General features: G+C 41.5%; 1 protein-coding gene across 5 annotated transcripts in view; it reads left to right on the top strand.

Moving 5' to 3' along the window:
- Window positions 1-5,191: 5,191 nt before the first annotated feature.
- Window positions 5,192-24,709, top strand: part of CFLAR (CASP8 and FADD like apoptosis regulator) — a 62,915-nt gene continuing 43,397 nt past the window's right edge. Inside the window, exons 1-3 of one of the 5 annotated variants that reach the window (XM_068544670.1) lie at window positions 7,491-7,746; window positions 7,947-8,009; window positions 23,946-24,357. In XM_068544670.1, coding sequence (XP_068400771.1) covers window positions 23,996-24,357 — 362 coding nt within the window. In that variant the 5' untranslated portion in view covers window positions 7,491-7,746; window positions 7,947-8,009; window positions 23,946-23,995. Of the gene's footprint in view, window positions 5,273-7,490; window positions 7,747-7,768; window positions 8,010-16,314; window positions 16,334-23,945; window positions 24,358-24,709 lie in introns of those variants that run through there. The other 4 variants (XM_068544672.1, XM_068544671.1, XM_068544674.1 and 1 more) reach the window with 4 other exon arrangements.

Here is a 24,709-nt window from a genome sequence, read left to right as displayed (position 1 = left end):
GAACTGGGAACACCAATGTTTGAGGGCAGGAGAAGATGGACATCCCAGCTAAGGAAGAGATAGAATTCATGCTTCCTCTGCCTTTTTTTTCTATTCAGGTCCTCAAAAGATTGGATGGTGCCCACCACTCTTCTTTCCTGAATCTACCAATTCAAATGCTTATCTCTTTCAGAAACATTCTCACAGACACACCCAGAAATAATGTTTTGCCCGCTATCGGCTTCCCTTGGCCCAGTGAAATTGACACACAAATTAAGGATCACACTTCCAGAGAGGGGAGTGGGGGAAAAGTTCACATATAAAAATAGGAATGAAAATGTCTTTGGATGATTCAATAGCAAAACTGATAGAAGACAATGGGAGAAATGCTTTTCTCATTCTGAAAAAAACTTATTCCCAATCTAGAATGTCTATGCCCAGAATGAAGATAATAAAGACATTTACAGACTGTAAATTCTCACCCATTTTCAGGAAACTACAGTGGGATGCTGCTGAAGCATAATGAGGGAACAAACCAAGAAAGAGAAAGACATGGAGTCCATGATACAGAAGATACACATAAAAAGGAGATAAAAGGAATTTCCAGGCTGATGGTTAAGGGAGATCCCAGGATGACAGCTGGGTACTCTTTGTAGAGGAAAACCAGCACAGACTGGAGCATGTCCAACAGCTTTGGAAGTCACTTCTCCAGGAACCTGACATTAATTATATACCTTATGTGTCAATAAATTGAAGCAAGCTTTGGATAAGTGACAAAGAGTCTAGGTTTGAATTACTTAGAAAACCAAACAAAACAAGACAATTATTAACTCCAGGGAAAACTAAAAGTCATGCAGGGAAGGAAAAGTAATCATAGGTTCTCACATGACTTTGCTGTGACTATCACTTGTATGATTATAATAGCGTAAGTACTAAAATTGATCTAATCAAAATCAGAATATAACTATCTTAGGAACATGGTGATATTAGAAAGGTTGGAGGGAACATCGAGTGGAGTTTGTGGAAAAAGAGAGCTATAGTCTCATCTTGTATAATACGAAGTCAATAGGAAATACCCAAACCTAAAAAAATCGAGAAGTAACAATGTAAGCATGTTATTTAGAAACACAAATAAAATAATCATCTAAAAGAAGTGAAAGGTTGCCTCTGGAGAAGGGCTAACTAGATGCAGGAAAAGCACTTTATTAAATTCAGCATTCATTCATGGTTAAAAAAATAAATTTTGTTCCTTCTTTCCTTCCCCTCTTCCTTCCTGATAATCCAGCCTTAAAGCCCCACTATGTGGGGCAGAGAAGAATAGTCATCCAAGCAGAGTGGCTGTCTGGTGTGCAGTATTAGAGCCCAAACAAGCTGTGGGGGTATCTATGGGGGGATAGAGGGGAGGCAGGGGTGGTTATCTCAAATGTATTTTAGCCATTTATACTTCCTCTTTTGGGAATTGTCTATTTATATATCTTTTCCACAGCCTCCATGATAAGCATTTCTCTTTTTAATTGTAAGAGTTTATATAAACTATACACACACACACACACACACACACACAATTAGCAGGATTTTTCAAGGTTCATCCATATTATGCCGTGTATCAGTACTTTATTATTTTTCATGACTGAATAATATTCCATTGTATGACTATAACACGTTTTGTTTAAATATTCATTAGCTGATGGACATTTGGATTGTTCTTGGCTATAATACTACTATAAGCATTTGTGTATAAGTATTTGCATGGACATATGTTTATTTCTTTTGAGTTTATACCTAGAAGTAGAATTGCTGGTACATATAGTAACTCTATGTTTAATCATTTGTGGAACTGCCTGGCTGTTTTCCAAAGAGATTGCTCCATTTCACATCCCCACTAGCAGTATATGAGGGTTCCAATTTCTCCACATCCTTACCAACACTTGTTATTATCTGACTTTTTGATTCTAGCCATCCTAGTGAGTATTAAATGGTATCTCATTGTGGGTTTGACTTGCATTTCCTTGATGACTAATGATGTTGAACATCTTTTCATGTGCTTATTGGCTATTTGTATATTTTCCTTGGAGAAATATCTATTCAGATCCTTTGCCCATTTAAAAATTCTTTTATGTCTCTCTTTATTATTGAGTTGTAAGAGTTCTTTATATATTCTGGATATAAGTCCCTTATTGATACAGAGTTTGCAAATATTTTCTCCCATTCTGTAGGTTGTATTTTCATTTTCTTGATTGTGTCATTTGAAGCACAAAAGGTTTTGATTTTGAGGAAGTCAAATTTATCTATTTTTTCCCTTGTTGCTGAGGCTTTGGGGGGTCATATCTAAGAATCCTTTGCCAAATCCAATGTCATTAAGTTTTACTACTACATTTTCTTCTAAGAATGTTATAGTTTTAGCTCTTACATTTAGGTCTTTGATTCATCTCAAATTGATTTTTATATATGGTATGAAGTAGTGGTCCAACTTTATCCTTTGGCATGTGGAAATCCATTTGTCCCAGCACCATTTGTTGAAAAGACTATTATCCCCATTGGATAATCTCAGTACTCTTGTCTAAAATCAGTTGACCATACATATATGGGTTTATTTCTGGGCTCTTACTTCTGTTTCATTGATCTATATATCTATCCTTGTGCCAGTACCACACTACTTTATACTTCTTATGTTAAACTTATTCCTAAGTTTAGATGCCCTTTCTAAAGTTGTGGAGTCCCCTTCTATCTCTAGTTTGTTGAGTGTTTTTATCATGAAACCATGCTGGAATTTGTCAGATGCTTTTTCTGTGTCTATTGCAATGGTCATGTGAATTCTATTTTTTATTCTATTGATATAATGTATTACATTAATTGATTTTCAGACGTTAAACCAATCTTGCAGTCCTGGGATAAGTCCCACTTGGTTATGGTGGATAATTATTTTTACATGTTGCTGGATTCAGTTTGCTAGTACTTTGTTGAGGGCTTTTGCATCCACATGCACAAGATATTGGTCTGCACTTTCCTTTGCCTGCGAGGTCTTTGTCTGGTTTTGGTATCATAGTAATAATGGCCTCATGAGTTGGGGAGTGTTCCTTTCTTGTTATGGGCTGAATTGTGTCCTACCCCTCTACCCCTACCCCCAGTTCATATGTTAAAGTCCTAACTCCTAGTACCTGACAATGTTACTGTAGTCATAGATAAGGTCTTTAAAGAGGCAAAGTTAAAATGAGGCTATTAGGGTTGGCCCTAATCCAATATGACTGGTGTCCTTATAAGAAGAGAACACATAGAAGGACACTAAGGATGTGTGCATACAGAGGAAAGACCATGTGAGGACACAGCAAGAAGACTGCTATCTAAAGTCCAGGGTAGAGGCCTCAGAAGAAACCAAACTTACTGATGTCTTGACTTCAAACTTCTAGCCTCCAGAACGGTGAGAAATAAATTTCTGTTGTTTAAGTCACCTAGTCTGTGGTATTTTGTTATGGCAACCCAAGCAAACTAACACACTCCTCTTCTGTTTTTTGATAGTTTGTGAAGAATATTCTTCCTTAAAAGTTTGGTAGAATTTACAAATGAAGCTGTCTGGGCCTGGGCTTTTCTTTGTGGGTAGATTTATAAATTTCTTCACTTTGTATAGGTCTACTCAAATTGTCTATTTCTTCTTGAGTCAGTTTTGATAGTTTGTGTCTTTCTAGGGATTTGTCCATCTAGGTTATCTAATTTGTTGTAGTACAATTATTCATAGTGTTCCTTTATAGTCCTTTTTATTTCTGTAGGGTCAGTAGTAATGTACCCGCTTTCTTTTTCTTCTTTTTTGAAAAATATAATTTATTTTTTATTTTTTGAATTATATCTTATTTATTTATTTTTTTATACAGTAGGTTCTTATTAGTTATCTATTTTATACATATTAGTGTATATATGTCAGTCCCAATCTCCCAATTCATTCATTCTTTCTCTTTCATTTCTTATTCTAGTAATTTTGAGTCTTCTTTTTCTCTTGGTCAATGTAGCAAAAGGTTTGCAATTTTGTTCACCTTTTCAAAAAATCAGCTTTTGGTTTAATTGATTTTCTCTATTGTTTTTCTATTCTACATTTTATTAATTTCCACTTTAATCCTTTTTAAAAAATTTATTTATTTTATTTATTTATTTTTGGCTGCATTGGGTCTTCGGTTGCTGTGAGCGGGCTTTCTCTACTTGCAGTGAGTGGGGGCTACTCTTGGTGCGGTGTGCCAGCTTCTCATCCTGGTGGCTTCTCTTGTTGCAGAGCACGGGATCCAGGTGCGGGGGCTCAGTATTTGTGGCTCGCGGGCTCTAGAGCGCAGGCTCAAGTTGTGGCGCACAGGCTGATCTTCCCGGACCAGGGCTCGAACCCATGTCCCCTGCATTGGCAGGCGGATTCTTAACTACTGCGCCACCAGGGAAGCCCCTTCCACTTTAATCTTTATTATTTTCTTCCTTCTGGCTGCTTTAGGTTTAGTTTGCTCTCCTTTTACCAGTACACATATATTAATTTCTATATGTTATAGGCACAACAATCCATTATATTATTTTATACAATTGCTTTTAAAATCAGTTAAGAGTAGGAAAAATGTTCATTTATACTGTCTCATAATTATATAATTGCCTTTTCTTTTTTTTTTATTAATCTTTATTGGAGTATGGTTGCTTTACAATGTTGTGTTAGCCTCCACTGCACAACAAAATGAATCAGCCATACACATACAGATATCCCCTCCCTTTTGGACTTCGCTCCCATTTAAGTTACCATAGTGCATTAGGTACAGTTCCCTGTGCTATACAGTATGTTCCCATCAGTTGTCTATTTTATATATAGTACCAATAATGTATATGTGTCAATCCCAGTCTATAACTGCCTTTTCTGATGGTTTTTTTTTTTTTTTTGGTATGAATTTGAATTACTGTCTGGGGTTATTTGCTTTCAACCTGAGGAACTTCCTTTAGTATTTCTTGTAAGGCAGGTCTGCTAGCACAAATTCACTCAGTTTTTGTTTATTTGGGAAAATTTCACCTTATTTCACCAACTTATTTTCATAAGATTGTTTCTTGGATGGAGCACTTTGAATATGTTATCTCATTGCCTTCTGGTTTCTCTTGTTTTTCCTGAGAAGTCAGTTATTAATCTTACTGGAATTTATTTGTAAGTAATGAGTCATTTTTCTTTTGCTGCTTTCAAGATTTCTTCCTTGTCTTTGACTTTCAGCATTTTTGGTCTATTGTGTCTGTAGATCTCTTGGAATCCTATTTGGAACATTTGGAATTTGTTGAACTTCCTGGATATGTAAGTTATAGTTTTTCAATAAATTTGGAAAGTTTTTAGCCATTATTTCTTTGGATTTTTTCTGCTCCTTCTTCACTTTCCTCTCCTTCTAGCGCTCCTATTATGCACATGTTCGTGTGCTTACTGATGTCCCACATTTCTCTGAGGCTCTTTACATTTTTCTCTGTTCTTTGGCTTGCATAATCCCTATCCATGTACCTTCAAGACAGCTTATTCTTTCTTCTGCCAGTTCAAGACTCCTGTTAAGCCCCTAATGAAGTTATTTCAGTTATTGTACTTTTCAACTCCAGAGTTTCTATTTAGTTCATTTTTATGATTTCTGAGTCACATCCCTGTTCTAGGGGCTGAATATCTATTGATATTTTCTATTTGGTATGACGTTGTCATCATACTCTAACCATGTTTTACTTTAGTTCTGTGAACATGTTTATAATAGCTATAATACTTTGAATTTTTTTTTTCTGATAAATCCAACATCCTGTTGCTCTTAAAGCAGTTTCTGTTGCCTGCTACTTTTCCAATGTATGGGTCATACTTTCCTGTTTGCTTGCATGCCTCATAATTTTTTGTTGGAAACTGGACATTTTAGATAATGTATTGTAGCAACTCTGGGTACTTGTTTCCTCCCCACTCCCCACCCTCTCCACCCTCCCCACCCTCCCCAACCTCCTTATTGTTATTTGCTTGTACATATATTGTTCTACAAATAAATCCAATCAAAATCTGGCCCCTTTGAAGCAAAAGTTTATGAGGTCAGTGTTTAATATTTGTCTTACCCCAGGAGGGCTTCTCTCAGCTGTCTTTATCTTTGATTCTTTCCTGCAAACTAGCCAGTTTACAATTTAGCTCATATCTTGAATCTCCTCCCAATTGCCTATCACCACAACCTCCAGGTTTTTGAGAGCACCCCTTGGCTTGTATTTCTCCACATTCTGTTGCAAATGAAGTCAGTTTCTATGGGAAGAGATTAAGAGCTATCTGTTTTATGGACCCATCCATAAAACATCGGGGGGCACAATCACTAAGTCTGGGCTTTGGAGGTGGAACAATGGCAAGCCTCTCTCAGACTCACATCCCTGTTCTAGAGGCTGAATTCTAGGTGAGGATGCGGTAGCAGCCCGAGGTTCTCTTGGCTTTTTTCTTCTGGCTTGAACCACTACTACAGCAGCTGAGGTAAGGGTGATTAGGACCCCAGTATTCTCAGCGCTCCAGCCCAAGGTAGAGCCTCTGTTGCATGAGTGGGGCTGGATGGAAGAAAGAATCCTCCATCTCTCAACCACATTTATACAGGACTTAGGCTCAGTATCAGGTAGCCAGGGGCAGGCAGGGTGAGAATTGTTGACATCTGCCCCTCCCACTGGGAGCCTGGGAAGAGGAGGCTCAGTGCTCCCGGTTTAAAGACAGAGTGGGGACTCTGCCTTGCAGTTGGGAGGGCAAAGAGAGGAAGAGGGCTTGGTTAAAATACCACAGATTCTCGCCTTTCTTACCAATTTTTCCTAGATTTTCTTGAATAGATATTTGCTCTTTTAGGAATATTTCCAAGGTTTTAAATGGTTGTTTTTGCTTGTCTTAAAACAATTTTCATCAGTTTCATTAGGGAGTGGGTCAGCAGAGCTCCTCATGCTGTCATGCGGTGGTGAATTTTTCTTGGTATTATTTTTGCAACTTTCCTGTAAGTTTAAATATATTTAAGAAAAGTTTAGAAACTTTAAAAAAATCACAAGAAAGTAGTTACGAGGAATAAAGCATAAAGCGCTTTTACATATGCTCTTTATTATCTTTCCAAGACATTGGTAACAAACACTAGAAGTGCTGTTAAGGAGCAGGACCCCGTGGGGGCCTTCCCGTGGAACAGGCCTCCCTCCCCGTGGAGCAGGCCTCCCTCCCCATTTCCTCTGCTTTAGCTCCTCTCTGAAGTACCTCGATAATAATATTTGACGCACATTTCCTGAGTTGTTTTGCAGATGTAAAAACCCCCCCTCTTCAACAAACGTAAGATGTTAACTATTGGACGACCATGAGCACAGAGCCCCAGGCCTCCTGAAGCCTAAGGACTGATCCTGTTCACTCCTGTGACACCACCCCCCTACCTCACCATCAGCCAATCAGAGAATTGTGTACGAGCTGATCACTTATCCTGCGACACCTCCACCCCCTACTTGGCTTTTAAAAGTGCCGAAACCCTTTGGGGAGCTCCAGGCTTTTTAGGGCACGGGCCACCTCCTCTTCTTGCATGGCCTTGCAAAAAACCTTTCTCTGCTCCAAACTCTAAGGTTTCCGTTTGTTTGGCCTCACTGTGCTCTTGGACACAAGAGCTTGTGTTCACAGTTTGTTCTGTCCATAGTGACAAGTAGTCAGCGTACTTAGGCAACCACCCAGAGTTCACAGCAAGCCCAGTCAGAGCGGGTGTAAACAGGAAACAGCAGGCAGGCGGGTTGTTGAACAGCACGGCAGTATTTCAACTCAAAGGGCTGGTGAGTGGGGGGGCGGGGGGGGATCTCTGGGTCTAACACAGTGAATGTCAGACCATCAACCTTTTAGAGGGTTAAAGCTTTTGTACGATGCGAGAGAAGTCCAGGGTGAGCAAGGCGAGCGCATGCGGGACGGGGCAGGAAAGCCACATCCGCTTTCAGGCTTTCGGTTTCTTTGCCTCCATCTTGCCTGCGATTTTCAGGTATCAGAGGAGTGAAGTCTTGGCGGGTCGCAGCCAAAGGACAGCCTAGCCGCGGGCAGGACGGTACGTGCCCGCGCGGGACCCCGCAGCTCCCCACCCTCCCCAGCTCCCCGCCGGACGCCAGGCCCCGCATCTTCTCGCGTTCCCGGACTCGCGCTTCCTCGCACTCGGCCTGGGCGGGGGGTGCCTGGCAGGGGCCAGGGGAGGGGTGGTCCTTCTGGCAGGTGACTCAGTCCCGCCGACCTCTTATCTCCGATTTGCCCCGCGGGCACCAGGCGGGCCGGAGCGCCCCCGCCCCCGATTCTCTGGAGGGGCGCTTGAGTCTTCCGGGATTCTGGTGCGGTCGGAGCGGCGGATCGCCCAGACCCAGTGACTCTCGCCCCAAACTGAAGCACCAGAAAACGGGCCGTGAGCTTTGTGGCAGGGTTGCTCAATTCTGGGGGTGACCTGCTCAAAAGATCTGGCAGTCTTCCTTTGGCAAAGTTGATGAGAACTAGGACTTTTTGTGCAGTAGTGTGTGTCTTGGCGGAAGCAACAGGAGAGACAAGAATACTTACTCTCTCTGGTGAAGTAGGTCAGGGTTGCTATTTCTCATACCAGTGAGATGCGTATTTTGGCAAACTGGAGGAATAGCTTGCCTTGGGAAGGTTCGGAATGACTGACTGATAAAAGATTTTTTTGTAAAGCCTTGAAATAAACTTGTCCTCCCCCACGCCCCCCTTTTTCTCTTAAGGGTCTGGGGAATGTCTGGTCAGGGCATATTCTTTTTAAATATTAACAGTGGAATGCAATAGAACAAAGACCATTGAAATTCAGAACAAATTTTTGGTTCAAGTAACAGGAAGTAAGTTCAAGGACGCTAAAGCTCTCGAATATTTTCATTTGTTGACATTTGAAATTTATTTACGAAACGAGAGGTAGTGCCAATAGGGAATCTAAAAACTAACACCAGACCGGTCTCTGGCAGGCTTGACCTGCTTCAGATGAGAGATTTCAGATAAGAGAAACTGAATTTTTGGTAATTTCCCTCCGGTGGTTCCCCTAAATAATCTTTAAAAAGTTTCATGGGGAGAGGCTAAAAATTTGGGCCAACTCCAAAATTTAAAAAAAAAAAAAAAAAAGAGAGAGAGGCTCGGGTTTGGAAGGGACTTTTGAATGTGTCTGCCATACAGAAGTTGCATTTTTAATATTAATACTTATTTTACTTACAGCTTCTGAGTTGGACGTCCTGATTAAAATGGCTTTTCCTAACGACTTCTTGTTTTACATTTGTTTGTAACTGACATTTACACTTCATTTAACAGTATTACTACCTGGCACCCGCTCTCGAAGGTGAATCCACCTGCAGGCCCGCAGGGGCTGGGTGCCCCTCGCCCCCTGCCCGCTGGGAATCTTGCGCGACTGGAGTGTCGGGAGGGTAGTCGGCGGCAGTTTTTTTTGAGCGGTGGCCGAGGGCCGATTGACAGCTGAAACGGAAGCAGGTTTGATCCCTGGGGGCAGGCGGGTCCCAGCCCGGCTCTCAGTGGGGTGGTGGAGCGCAGCGGCCACGCCCACTGGTTCTTGACCTGACGCAAGTAATTCCCCGCAATGCCAGGTGGGCTCTTTGCCCACACGAGGGAGAGTTTTACTTTCTAGAGGGACACCCGTGTGTTCCTGTGGAGTTTTTGAGGTGTAGGGGCGGAGGGTTCTGGAGCAGGAAGTTTCGTTTGGGCTGTGCGTTCCTGGCGGGCTGCTGGGAGGAAGCGCACAGAGGCTTTATGCCTGACTTGGAAGCCACCTCTTGGCGCCTGCGATGCTCTCCTCCAGTTCCTGGTCCTGTCTGGAGTACAAGTAAGTCCCCTACATACAAACCGGAGCACGTTGGTAAGTCCAGCGTTAGCCTAGGTACCCAACTAACACAATTGGCTATATAGTACTGTACTGTAATAGGTTTATAATACTTTTCACATAAATAATACATACAAAACAAACACAAAAAATAAAACATTTTTAATCTTACAGTACAGTACCTCGAAAAGTTCAGTAGTACAGTACAACAGCTGGCACAGGGGCTTGCATCGAGTGAACTTCCTGGGCTTGAAATAAAGATACTGTACTACTGTACTCTATACAGTACTGTACCATAAAGTATACAAAAGTATAACCACTTATCAAAGTGCACGCATGTATGCCAGACACCTGAACTAACTTACGTGATTGGACACGCCAACGCACGTTCGCACCTTTGAAAGTTTGCAACTTGAAGGTTCGTATGTAGGGGACTTACTGGAAATATTTCCAACTCTGGTTTTCTGGAGCGTCAGGTCCGTCGTGTCCGGCAAGGGTGGGCGAGGTTCCCGGCGGAAGTCATCGGGAAGAGCAGGCGGCTGCCCGGGGGTGAATAGACGGAGAATCCTTTCTCCCGACCTGCGCCCCCTGCTGGCGTCGCCCTCAGCTCTGGGGGCGTCGGGGCACTGTCCCCTGATCCCGGCAAAAAAAGCTTGAGTCTCCCGCTTTCAGCCCTTCCTTGAGCCTCCTTGGGACTCACCCACAGCACTCCAAGTCGCCAGGAGTGTCTTTCGCTTTTTACAATCTCAGGAATGAATTCTTTTTGGTTATTTCTTCCTTACAGGACCCCAAAGGCTAATTAAACTCGTGTTTATGGACTGAAATGCCTCCTTTCCTTTAATTCAGTATAATTCAGTATAAATATATATTGTACTCTTCAAGACCAGGCAGAGTTCTGGGTGCTGGGAACATAGAGATGGATCTGAACTTGTTTTCTTTTCCCCACAGAGAAAAAAATCATGGAGTGGTTGGGGAGACCCAGCAAAATTACCTGCAAAGTTAACTTGGATTCAAGGCAGCCTAGAAAAGGGTCTAGAATCAACAGTCTAGAATGGGAGGAGGCCGGTTGGGCCAGGTTGGGGAAGTGATAACAGGTTACAGAGTAAATCAGTTATGTAAGAAACACTATGATTGAAATGACCTATTTCTCCTTTATATTCGGTTACTGCCACCTCCTCAAGAAAGACTTCACAACCATCCATAGAGGAAGTAAGGATTCCCTTCCTCTGTACTTTCCTATACTCAGGGACTATCTTTGCACTTACCATAGGATTGCATTTAACACTCTGTGTTGTAATATTTTTTCTCAAAAAATTTTCAGTCAAATTGTATTATAATTATCTGGGTTAAAATACATGCAAAGTAAATAGAGAAAGTCTGCAGGGGTCCATTCCCTAAGATAACCAAAAGTTGCAGTTTATTGTCTTTTCCAGACATTTATGCACTTAAATACAGTCTAAGTATTTTTTTTAAATATGTAGTTTGCTCTCTTTTATTTTTCTTATTTTGTATGATGCTATCAGTAATGATGGGGATGTCAGAGGACTGTCCTACTTGAGGAAAAACTAGTTTAAATTTTAGGCACTTTTGAGTCCATACTACACACAGAGGACTGGTCTGGAGGTTTGGCAAAATGAAAACTCTCACCCATAAATCTTAGAGTTTTAGAACTTGTGATAAGTGCAAAGGATAAATTTTTAGCCAAATGTACTGGGGAGATGTACGTTTTGCTAAAAGGCCAGGGGATGTCTGGTGAACTTGGCTGGAGACATTGTATTCTGTCTGTTCATGATGAGGTCCTGTCTGCTCCCAGGAGCATGGTGACGCATGGTGCGTCACCCAGCTCTTAAACAACACCATTGTTACCCCCATAGAATTGCAAAAACTTCCTTTCATGAGCTCTGTCTCCTGGATCTAACAACCAGTTTCCAAGTATGGTTCTTACTCCACCACCAGCTCCATATTCATTGTAGATTATGAAAGGATGAGTAGGCATTACACAAGTACAGGCCTGCTGGAGCTGTAATGATGACCAGTCTGTTCAAGGCCTAGGAGGGTGAGCTTGGTGATCGTGGTCAGCACCCACTACAGCCTAATGCAGATGAGTGGGAGCTTATCATATATGATAGTACTCAAGAAGAAAGTAAAAACAGTGCTATGAAGCAGGAGGAGATGACCTGATTTAGGAATCAAGACAACTTCAGGAAGAGATGCCTTGAAAGATGGGATAGAATTTCAATAGGCAGAGACTGAAAAGAGGGAAGGGGCTTTCCAACTGGAGGCAAGTGCTTGAGCAAAGATGTTGGGACAGAAAAGCACTGTCCAGGGAACGCTGAGATAAATGTCTTGAATTAGATTATGGGTTGGGCAGAGGAGGGGAGGTACTCTGAGGTGCTTGGGCTCTGTATGAGAAGTTTGCCCTAGTGAAAACAACTTTGATTCAGGAGGAGTGGACCACTGCATGAAATGGATTTCTCTAGTGACTCTGCTCGTGCTTCTGTATCCAACTAGATGATTCATGATCTCCTTTCAATCTTGATCTTTTCCCCTTCTGGGGTTCTTCCTTCATTTTCTGCAGCCCGTATGCAGCTGTTACGAACCAGGGAAGTTATTTGAGGTAATGTTATGTTGAAATTTGTGGGAGTTTCCCTGAGAGTCATGGGGCTGAGCCTCATCAAAGAACTTTATAAAATATACCTTCTAATTTTATGCCATTTTATAATTGGGATCATCTATAGTTTGTGGGCAATTTGCTATAATTGAAATGCAGTGCTTGGGAAACCAAATAATTTTTTAATGCATACTTTTAGCTGTTGATACATTATGTATCAGTAGCTAAAAGTGTGCATTAAAATTATTAAATATTAAATTTAAAAAACAGAAAAATATTAAATTTAAAACTACACATTAAATAATCTCAAATTGGAATGTGTTTATGCTTCAGCCTCAGTCCATGGTTTTCTAGGCTGTTTCTGCAGCACTGCAGAAATCAGAACCCACGTGATGATCTATTACTAAATACCTCATTTTAAATATTGGGGGAAAAGGGCACAAAGTGGCACCTTGTGCACTATCTTAGGGTTAAAATGCCTACAGATGTAGTAAAGATGGGTTCATTATATTAGCTGCTCGAATTGCTACACACAGAGCCCACACCCACAGGTTCCGTACGCAGATGGACGAGGAGGAAGGTGGGTCCTGTTATGTTCAGGGATGCACTGAACTCCTATGAGGTGGTCACATTCTTTTTGCCCAGGATCATGTAACCCCTTCTCCTTTATCTTTTTAGAAACTTCTGGGTGACTCCCTCAGGGCCTTCAACTTCATATCTCAGTGGGGATTTCTGGACACCTGAACGTTCCAGGTTTGCATGCTGCTTTCTGCAGCTGGCAAGGCAGGCTTCTCCCCACTGCGGCTCAGTTTTGTAACGTTGCTGGGAAATTGCATTTGCTTGCAGGCTGTGGCTCAGTGAACATGACCTTGCTTTCAGGCATGCCATGACCAGAGCAGTACAAAGAATGGAATATTAAGTATGTCTGTCCTTGGATAGGTTTAAGTATGATGGGAACCAGTCATGCTGGCAGCTATCTACTGGGAACGTTATGTGCTTTCAATACCAGATGGTTGGAGGCAAAGTTGACATTCTGTGAGAAAGGCTGAAAAGCCTGATTTAACCACATTTTACTGTCACCTATTGGAGCTATGCTGGGTGCCACGGAGCTAGGTACACAATATGGTGGTGGAACAAAGGAGCTACTAACCACGTCTAGATGAGTTCTTCCCAGGAAAGCTTTACACTTAGGAGACACTTCAGCTGGCCCTGCAAACCAAGTAGGGTTTTGCCAGGCAGGTAAGTGGAAGCGAGTAATCCAGGCAAATGTGCAGAGGCACAGGAAAGAACTCCTTGTTGAGGTTTGTTTGAATCCGAAAGTGCAAGGTGTGTGTTAATGAGAGATGAATGCAGATGCTAGACCAGGAGGGGCCTTGAATACAAAGAAAATCGGAACCTGCAATGGGAGATGAGGAATCATTGAAAGGTCTGAATTTAGGAAAGTGATTTGGTTCAAGCAAGAACTTCAGGAAGTTCATTCTGATAAGATCTGTTTGAAGAGGGTGAGGCCATAGGCAGAGGGAACAGAAAGGCCAGGGTGAGAGATGGATGCTAGGGCACACCCTCATTTAAGAAGCAGGTGCAGGGGCTTCCCTGGTGGTGCAGTGGTTAAGAATCTACCTGCCAATACAGGGGACATGGGTTTGAGCCCTGGTTCGGGAAGATCCCACATGCCGCGGAGCAACTAAGCCTGTGAGCCACAACTACTGAGCCTGCGCTCTAGAGCCCGCGAGCCACAACTACTGAGCCCGCGTGCCACAACCACTGAAGCCCGCGCGCCTAGAGCCTGTGCTTTGCAACAAGAGAAGCCACAGCAATGAGAAGCCCGCACACTGCAACAAAGAGTAACCCCCGCTCGCCGCAACTAGAGAAAGCCCACGCACAGCAACAAAGACCAAACGCAGCCAAAAATAAATAAATAAATAAATTTATTTAAGAAGAAGCAGGTGCAGAAAGGGTGCTGAGGAGTCAGGGAAGGTTAGAGGGGGACCGTGTAGAATATAGTGGTGTGAGATCAGCTAAGGGAGAAGAGTTTCAAGGAACAGGTCGGAATGCTTGGGTAAAAGAAGACTTCCATGTGACCTTGGATGTGGCCACTAGGAGGTCACCAAGGCCTCTAGAAGAACACTTCAGATGAGGACACTAGGGTGAGGAGAGTGAGGCACTCACCTCAGGCACGATATTTAAGGGGGTGCGAAAATCAAGATAATATTTTAATGCAAGATTTTGAAAAAATTGACATGAATGCGAAAGACCCATGATGAACAAAATATCAAAATTTTAAATAAAGACAGTATCCGCATTACTGAGTCTTCCTTTGCCTCATGTTCCAATGTGGCACTGAGTGTCATTGTGTAGAGGATGTGGGGCAGGGAGGATGCAGGTGGAGCCATATTGAGGAGTGAACTGAGAAGTTGAAGGAGCTGAAGTACACATTACAGTCTGCCTTTCTGAAATCCTAGCGTCACATGAAAGAAAGAGAGTGAAAGACTGGTTGGTCTAGGGGATCTCAGGCTGAAGGGGTTTTTTGTTTTCTTTATTTTTAAGATGGAAGAGACTGAACATGTTTACAAGCTGAGGGGAGGGGTCCCTGAAGGTGGAGAGAGGTTGACGAAAGGGTAAGCGCAGGGGCTTATGGAGACAGGAGGGCACAGGGGAAGTGGATGGCCCTGGAGGACGAGGGACGGCAGGGGAAGGTAGCAGGCTGCCGGAGCTCACTCTTGATGAGTGGCAAGCTCATTGATGAAAAGTGGCCCCAGTGCGTGGTGTTAGGATGGAAAAAAGCTGTGAGAGGGTGTTGAAAGGAGCTGACCGCAGTCCTGGAATAGCATGGCGAGCAGCAGGAAGGGGACAGCTGAGGTTGAAGACTACAAGCGTGTGGGGTGATCTTTCCCCTCCGTTCAGCACGACTTCTCCTCTAGATGTATGAGTGGTGGAGGCTCACCATCTGAGGATGGGATGTTGAGGTGATCATCCCAGTTTGCCCGGGACTGAGGAGTTTCCTGGAACATGGGACTTTCAGTGCTCAAACTGGAAAGTTCTGGCACACCAAGGTGTTGCAGAGCTGGCAGTCAGGCGGCAAAAGGGCAAAAAAGAATTGAGGTGCTGGCCAGAAGAGGGTTTGTAGCACATGCTCTAGGTCCCATCTGGGGAGCAAAGGAAGTGAGGCCGTTACCTGGTAGCGACTTAACAAAACTCCATTTATTCGTTCATTCAAATACTCAATTGAGTGCTTACTAGGAGTCAGGCACTGGGGTCTGTGCAGAGGATCTAACCACAAAGAAGATAAAAATATTCTCATGGAATATCCTTCTCTGGTGGCTAAGGTCAGTTGGTGCCCAGGACCCACTCCCACCTCCATCTAGAGGGTAGAAAACTACAAACTGCCTTTCCCAGACTCCTTTACAACCAGGATGTGAATTAAGGTGCATTTGGGCAAGATTTGTAAACAAGTGGGGTAGAGGCCAATAGCTGGCTGCTTTTGTTTATTTCTCTGCTGGCAAGCGTGGTGGTGGTGACGTGGGGATTTGGGCAGCAGCATTATGAAGTCCAGTCACCAGCTTTGGAGGAGTGGAGGCAGATGGGGTGGCAGTTGGCCCTCTGATCTCGGGGTCACTGCCCGAGGTGTTCTTGAGCTCTGTGCTACCGGTGATGGCCTCCTGCTTCCTTGCTGCCTTGGCTGAGACAAGGTCTTTCTGGGAGCCCTGGGAGTCTTTCTCAGAAGCTCACTCAAGGGCCCATTTCTCCAGCCCTTACAGCAGTTTTGTAAGCACCTACTTCAATGTATTTCTACTCAAAATAACAAGTGGTTTCTGCTTCTAGCACCTGACACCCTTTCCTTTAGCCAGTGGAAATGAACCCTGGTGACTTACATCTGCTTTGTTTGGTGTTTTCAGTGATCACTGGCAACTACTAGAGAAATGAAACTGGAACTGCTCTGGCTCTGAAGGTGGGGGACAGTTTGTACCATTGTGGAAATTCTGCGTGGGTGTGGAAAAGGAGAGACAGTCATTAAATTACAATTTGCCAGTGAGGGGGTACAAGAACAGGGGAATTCCTTAAACTTTCTAAACACACATACCTGCCAGTTTCCCCCATTTAGGGAAGACAGTGGGAGTGAAAGGACACTAACAGAAATAGTGGTCAATCTGGAGGACTGGGTGTTTGAAAGCAGGAAAGAGAAAAAATTGGGCTTGGACAGCTCCTTTGTCCCTGAGTGAGGTGAAGCCGTTGACTTCAGAGGAGGTGTGTGGTGCGGAACTAGGAAGTTCAGGCAGAATGGGGCTGGTAAGTGGTGGGCACTATGCTTTCACCAGACTCTAAAGAACTTATTCTACCTGCCATCCCCCTCCCCACTCCTTCTACCCTATCTTTTGAACCATGTTAAATAAAATCTGACTTGTTCTTTTTGACGATAACTTTGGGATGCCTCTAGGCTTTCTTGTTCTAAGGATTGTCTATATATACATCAAAAAACTCTAAAAGCATCTTGAATGCTGTGAGATAGTTTCTATATGGCATACTCCGGTTGTTTTTTTTATGTAGTACTTGTTAACTGGACTGTAAATGCTGAGTGCAGAAGAGAGAGAGAGAAATGCCTTTTTCAGTTCAAAAACTTACAGGGTTTCCTTTTGGCTAATTATCGTTTTCTAATTTTATTGTACTGTGGTCAGAAAATGTGGTCAGAGGTATATTTATTTTACTATCTATATACCTGTTGCCGAGTTTATGAAGTAAAATGTTACAAATTCAGTCATTTCCCCTCTGTATTTTTATCTAGTCACATTCTGTTAATCCCTTTTAATATTTTCAGTATACACACACACACACACACACACACACACACACACATCCCTAAACAATATATGGTGTTATTTTTAACATTTAGGACCTTAATGTAAATTAATTATATGGTATGCATGCTTTAGCAACTTTTTGCCTTAGCAAAAATATTTGTTTTGTTGTTTTGTTTTTTGTTTGTTTGTGAGATTCATTCATGGTTTTTCATTTTCAGGGCTGTATAGTATTTCATCAAAGGACTGTGATATTTTATTCAATCTCTTCTTGGTAGACTTTTAAGTGGTTTCCATTATTTTGCTATACCATTCACTGCTGCTTGGAACATTATGTACATGTCTTGGTATATCTGTCTAAGAGTTTTAAAAGGATATTCACTTAGGAATGAAATTTTCATGTCATGGCGTAATGAGTGCTTTCATCTTTACCAGGTATTGCCAAATTGTTCTTCAAAGTGGCTATATCAGTTTATAATTCCTCCAGCAATGTAAAAGGTTTCATATTTCACTGTATTTTCTCTGGCATTTGGTAACAGATACTAGCATTTGGCCAATGTGAAATAATATCTCACTGTAGTTTAAATTTGCATTTCTCTGAATACTGTTTTGGTTTGAATATCTTTTCATATGGTTTATGGCTGTTTGGAGTTTTCTTTTTTTCTGGGAACTACCTATTGCCTATTCTTCCCTTGAGTTGCTTGTCTTACGCTTATTGATTTGCAGAAATGCTTTCTACATTGTAGATACTAGTTCTTTGTTAATTAAGTATGATGCGTTTGTCTTCTGAGTCTGCTCTTTATCTTTTTTTCATTTTTAAAAAGATGTATGCTTTTTATGTCTTACAAAATCATTTTTGTAATTGTAGGTTATAATAATATTCTTGGAGAATCTCTTCTAGAAATTTTATGTCCAGGACTTTAGTACATGTGGAACTGACTTGTAAATGGTGTGAGGAAAGGATCCCAGTTTATCCTCTCTATATGTATGGATAACCAGTTTTCTCAGCACTATTTCTGGACATTAATGTCCTTTCCCTGTTGATTTACAGGACCACCCTAGACATCTGTGTGTGGATTAATTTCTGAGCTCTTATCTGTGTATTGGTTGTTTTATTATCTATTTCTTGTCATATTACTATACATTTGTATTAAGTCTTGATATCTGCTAAGGCAACTTCCTCCAACTGGTTGGTCTTAAAGCTTATACTGGTTATTCTTGGCCTTTCTCCTTCATATCAGTTCAAAATTAGCTTGCCACAGTCCATGGCAAAAGTTTTTGGATTTGGATTTTTGATTGGGCTTAAATTTATAAATTCATTTGAGAATTGATATCTTGATGATACTGAGTCTTCTGTCCATGATTATTGTACATTTCTTCAATTATCTGTCTTAACTGAAGTCTTCAGTAAAGTTTTATAATTTATTCTTTAATGTCTCGTGTACCTTTTGTTAGGTTTATTCTGTATACCTTACAGGTTTTGTTGCTGTTGTAAATAGTATCTTTTTTTCTTTGAAATACACATTTTCTTCCTGTTTTTTGCTAATGTACAGAGATGTAATTGACTTTTATTTATTAATCATATATCTCAAAACCTTAACCTCTTATGAATTCTAACATTTTGTCTGTTGGTATACTTGGATTTCCTATCCAAGTAGAAAATCTTATTGCACGTGAAGAATGATAGTTGTTTCTTTGGTTCCGATGCTTATACTCTAACTAACCTTTTTATCTTATTTTAGTGCTAAGCTCTGTCCTCTAGTACAATGTTGAATAGAAGGGATGATCATACATATACTTGTCTTGAGCCTCAGTTTTAAAGGAATGCTTCTAACATGTCACCATTAAGTATAATATTTGCAGTGGACTTTCCTCTTTTTCTCATAATTACTATTGAACTATTTATAAATTGCTGCCTCATAAGTCCCTTGCTTTTAATCCATAGAGCATCGTTTTTAGAGAACTCATGTCTTTATCATATTGAATCTCCCTATTCATGAGCAAGGTAAAGCTCTCCATTTATCTAGATCTTTATTAATGTCTTTCCAATAATATTTTATAGTTTTTTTTCCTGTTAATGTCTTGCATATCTTTGTTAGAATCATTCCTACATGTTTTCTGTTTTAATGCTATTGTATATGGCAAATCTTAGAGAACCAACACTGTGGTTTTGAGCTGTTTTTTCTTTTTGCCCTCCTTACTTACTTTCTTAAATGCTCAACTATATATTTGAGCAAATGTTTTTAATGTTTTATTTAGCATTTCAGTGTGTATTATAGCCATTTTTCTTTTTCAGATTGTCTAGCGCAGGGTTTCTCAATTTTGGCACTATTGCCATTTAGGGTTGGATAATTCTTTGTTGAGGGGAATATGCATTGTGTAATGTTCAGCAGCATACCTAGCTTCTGTTCTCTAGATGCCAGTAGCACCACCTGGTTATGATGACCAAAAATATCTCAAATTTAACCAAAAATTGTCAAATGTCCCCTGAGGGGCAAAATTGCCCCTGATTAAGAACCATTGATTTGGCCTGTCACATTTCAAAAATTGCCCTTATCTTCTTGAAATTTCTTTTTTTCTTTTTTTAAATAAATTTATTTATTTTTGGCTGCATTGGGTCTTCGTTGCTGCGTGTGGGCTTTTCTCTAGTTGTGTCGAGGGGGGCTACTTTTTGTTGTGGTGTGCGGGCTTCTCATTGTGGTGGCTTCTCTTGTTGCGGAGCACAGGCTCTAGGCGCATAGTCTTCAGTAATTGTGGCACGGGGCTCCCCTTTGCGGGCTCTAGAGCACAGGCTCAGTAGTTGTGGCGCACGGGCCTAGTTGTTCTGCGGCACGTGGAATCTTCCCGGACCAGGGTTCGAACCCATGTCCCCAGCATTGGCGGGCGGATTCTTAACCACTGCGCCACCAGGGAAGTCCTGAAATTTTTTTTTTTTTTAGTTTATTTTTTTGGCTGCATTGGGTCTTTGTTGCTGCGCGTGGGCTTTCTCTAGCTGCGGCAAGCGGGGGCTACTCTTCGTTGTGGTGCACGGGCTTCTCATTGCGGTGATTTCTCTTGTTGGGAGCATGGGCTCTAGGTGCATGGGCTTCAGTAGTTGTGGCACACGGGCTCAGTAGTTGTGGCTCACAGGCTCTAGAGCGCAGTCTCAGTCGTTGTGGCGCATGGGCTCAGTTGCTCTGCAGCATGTGGGATCTTCCCGGACCAGGGATTGAACCCGTGTCCCCTGTATTGGCAGGCAGATTCTTAACCACTGTGCCACCAGGGAAGTCCCTTGAAACTTTTAAGATGCTTATTTTAAACTCTTTCAGATGTAGGTTCCTAGGATGTGAGTTCTGTTTTGTCTACTGTCGTGGTGATTTTTATGTTTATGCATGGTGATTTTTAATCATGAGCTCACCTCCAGCAGAATGGATGTTTCATATCCCCTGGGTTGGGAAGTTGACCTTATAGGGTGGTTTGGAGTTTGTCTCTCAAGACCTTATGGGCTTGACTTCTAGTAAAAATATTGCAAGGCTTTTATAAAGGATATAACACATTACTGGAACCGTAACAGATAATAAAATAAAGCTATAAACAAAATTATGAATAAAATGTATGTAACGAAGACATATACTTACATGATGGTTATATGTAAATTATATATTTTAAATCTTTTTGTATTGTTTTTGCAATATTTATTTTTTGCTATTTATGGTGCCTGAAATGTTAAAAAGCACCCCCCCCCCAAAAAAAAGAAGACCCCTATGGGCTTCCTAGTCTGAGAATAACTTTTATGTTAATTTCTTGGTTTGGGCTTAAAAGAAACCCCAACAAAGTAGTGATTATTTGGACTGTAACCCTACTTCTTCCTTTCATGCTCCCCTCTCTCAAGTGCCTATCACCTCTAGTCCCAATTAACTGTCTCCAACACTACCCCAACATATAAGCACTGGTATTTTGCTGCATCTGGTTGGCCTGGGTCAACACAGGATCTGTAGTTTTCCTTTTGATATTTTCTTTGACTATGCCAGATGCTACCACCAAGTAATTTGGATTTTACTGCCAAACTATACCTCTGTTAGTACAGAGGGAAGACAGCATGCCTGTCCTCTTGCTGACTGATTGTGTGTGACTGGCAGAAAGCAGCCCTGGGTGTAATGGCTGGAGGAAATGAACTGAGCAGATAATATTTTTTAAAACATTATCTAATTTTGTTAACTCTTGATGGCATGATTATATCACCGATAATTATGAATTACAAAAGTTTGTTAATGTTTTTAAAAAGAGGGAATTGAACATTTCATTTCTAGTAGCTCTGGTTCTTTTTCAGGTATGTTTGGTGAATGTAGATAACATCTCATTTCTTCCTGTGTTTACTTATTTTATACTTTCTAGTGTGTATAAATATTTTACAGGTTAATTTATAATAACAGCAACTAACAAAATTGTGACTTTCAGTGAATAGAAAAATAACTTGACCTTCTTTTATGGAAACTAGTGGTTAGGTTAAAGTCCTGTTAGCCTGTGAGTGGAGTACAGATTTAGGCTCTGCAGAACACATAAAATTAGTATGGAGCTTTCAGATTAAAAAAATAATAATAAAGTAGTCTGAGTACCAGTTCTTCTACTTTCAGTAAATAATCATTTATTATTTACTGAAAGTAGAAGTAAATTTCATTCCTCCAGTCATTTAGAATAGCCTTGTTTACGTGAGGCTTGGTTGAATGGGCATGGGATTGGCATAGACACGCCAATACTTTTTAACAAGTCTACATTAACTAAAATGTCTGTTTTTATTAAGAACTCACCCATTTAGACTACTGGGGGGAAGGCCAGTGTGAAAGGTATGAATGAATGGATTTATTTTAAAGTCAAATATTTTAAATTTTTAAAAACCAAAATTTAAAATAAATGTAATTTTGTTAACTTCAGACACTAAAGTAGTCACTAATATTTTCATTGATGGGGAACTCTGGAACTCTAGGGAAATTATGCTTCCTCTAAGAATCTTTCAATTTTTCTTTTTTTAAAATAATTAATTAATTAATTTATTTATTTATTGGCTGCGTTGGGTCTTTGTTGCTGTGCACGGGCTTTCTCTAGCTGCGGCGAGCGGGGGCTACTCTTTGTTGCGGTGCGCGGGCTTCTCATTGCGGTGGCCTCTCTTGTTGCAGAGCGCGGGCTCTAGGCGTGCGGGCTTCAGCAGTTGTGGCTCGCTGGCTCTAGAGCACAGGCTCAGTAGTTGTGGCGCACGGTCTTAGTTGCTCCGCGGCATGTGGGATCTTCCCAGACCAGGGCTCGAACCCGTGTCTCCTGCATTGGCAGGCGGATTCTTAACCACTGCACCACCAGGGAAGCCCAATTTTTCTTATTTTTGACAGCAAGAGCTGTTTAACATCCCCTATATCCCTTTCTGCTTTGACTGGCAGGAAGCTCGGGACAAATTCAAGGTCTACTAAAATCTGTTTAGGTCTTTCTGGCCTGCATATTTGCATTGTATTCTTTATCCCTCCACCTCATTTTGACTTTCTAACCTAATTTTTTTCCCCCTTTTTCTCATATAAATTTTTTTTCTACTTACATGTTTTTATTGTAAGATGCCTCATCTTTTGTGAACTGAGATTGCATATAAATAAATAAAATAGATTCAGTGTTCCTTTGAGTAAATCCTGCTAGATAAATACATAAATATGCTTGTACACAAATATGTAGCAACAGTTAGCAACTTACAGTTAGGTTGTTTTCCAGTTATCTTTTGCTAAGATTAGCTTTTAAACTGAAATGCTGTCTGATAGAAACAGGGTACTCTCCTAGAACATAAGAGCTTATTTAACATAAAATATAGCTATGAAACTTTAGAGTAGACAGTGACCCCCATTTGCAACTTAAATTTTGAAAGAAAATAGGTTGAGTTCCAATGCAAGAAGTTAAGAATACACCCATGGCATGAACTCCCCACCGTTCCCACCCAATTCCCAGATCTTTCTGCAGATCTGCTCAACCTCCTTCCTTCCACTGATACCATCAGGAACTCTAGTGATAATTGCTGTCCAGCAGTGTGTTGTGAGTGCAGACTTCTGACTCTTCCAAGGGGCTCAAGGTCCAAAGAGGTGATCAAAACTTGACGAGGCCTAAGTTCAGCCATGGTGGCAGGTCCTATGAGCATTCATGATGATGCTGTGTAAAGGGCCTGGGTTTTGGGAGGATGGCAGCAGGTGTGAATGAAGGGTTTCAAAGTAGGAGAACAACTGGAAAAAAGGGATGGGAAAAAAGGGACAGAAACCTGTTTTCTCCCATCACTTTTGACACTTTGCAGAGGGTCCCCTTTGCTAAGATTTGTATTTGTTCAAGCCTACCGGGAGGTCACCGAAAAGGAGTTAACCCCTGTGACATCAGTTTCTCTTATCCAGAAAGCAGCTTAGTCATTGGGCTTTTCCTCTGCCCCCAACCAAGGTCAATCATTTGCCACTTCGTCATTAAATCCCAAGCAGTGATTTCCCCCTTACCACACTTTACATTCTGATAAGTTCTGATAAAGCACATGGGATTTTTTGGAAATAATTTGTCTCTGGTCTCATTTCCTTTAAAATGTAGGTTATCTTCTTTGTCCGTCTTGAATTTTGGGTCAGTCTCTTTGTCTACTGAGAGGATCGCTTTCTGTAGACTTAACAATGTGAATTTAGTCTGCTAGATTAGAGAGATCAGCAAGAAAGGAAGAGCCTATACCTAGAATTTTAGGCATAAGTTACTTTGATAGGAGGATTTTAAAAAATTCCCTTTTAACCACAGAACTCCTCCATTGGAAAGGATTCTGAAAGAAATGAAGAAAACCATCAGAAATGCAATCGGTAGCTTCATGGCCTTCTGTTGACTGGACTAGACTTTTCTTACTGCTGTTCCTTGGAATGACACTGTACAGGATGTCTGCTGAGGTCATCCATCAGGTGGAAGAAGCACTTGATGAAGATGAGAAGGAGATGCTTCTTTTTCTGTGCCGAGACGTTGCTGCAGATGTGGTTCCACTTAATGTCAGGGACCTTCTGGATGTTTTAAGAGAGAGAGGAAAGCTGTCTTCTGTGAGCTTGGCTGAGCTGCTCTACAGAGTAAGGCGGTTTGACTTGCTCAAGAGGGTCTTGAAGATGGACAGACCGACAGCGGAGGCCCTCCTGCACAGGCACCCACATCTTATTTCGGACTATAGGTAATTCATCAGCCCCTCCTGAGGCTGGACTGGTGGGAGGGAGGGAGGAGGTCTAGACTTCAGAATCACAGAAATGAGGACAGTAAGAAAAGCAGCCTCATTACTTTCTTTACCCACTGATCCTCTTGCCATATCGATGTTACTTCATTCCTCTGAACTCTGAATTCTTAGGACATGTCTGCGTAAAGTAATTGGGTAGAAGATCAGAATGAAAGTGGAAGGGATGGATGGTATGTGTTTGCCTGATGGGTAGAATGAGAGACGAGTGACTAAGAGCTAGTACTCTTGCAGGCCTCTCTGATTGTGAGACCTGCTGTGTTCTTTGCTAGCCTGTGATGTCAGAGCCTGGTAA

The sequence above is a fragment of the Eschrichtius robustus genome, chromosome 5 (assembly GCF_028021215.1).
Source record: "Eschrichtius robustus isolate mEscRob2 chromosome 5, mEscRob2.pri, whole genome shotgun sequence".
NCBI lineage: Eukaryota > Metazoa > Chordata > Mammalia > Artiodactyla > Eschrichtiidae > Eschrichtius > Eschrichtius robustus.
This window is presented reverse-complemented; position numbering and strand designations above follow the sequence as displayed.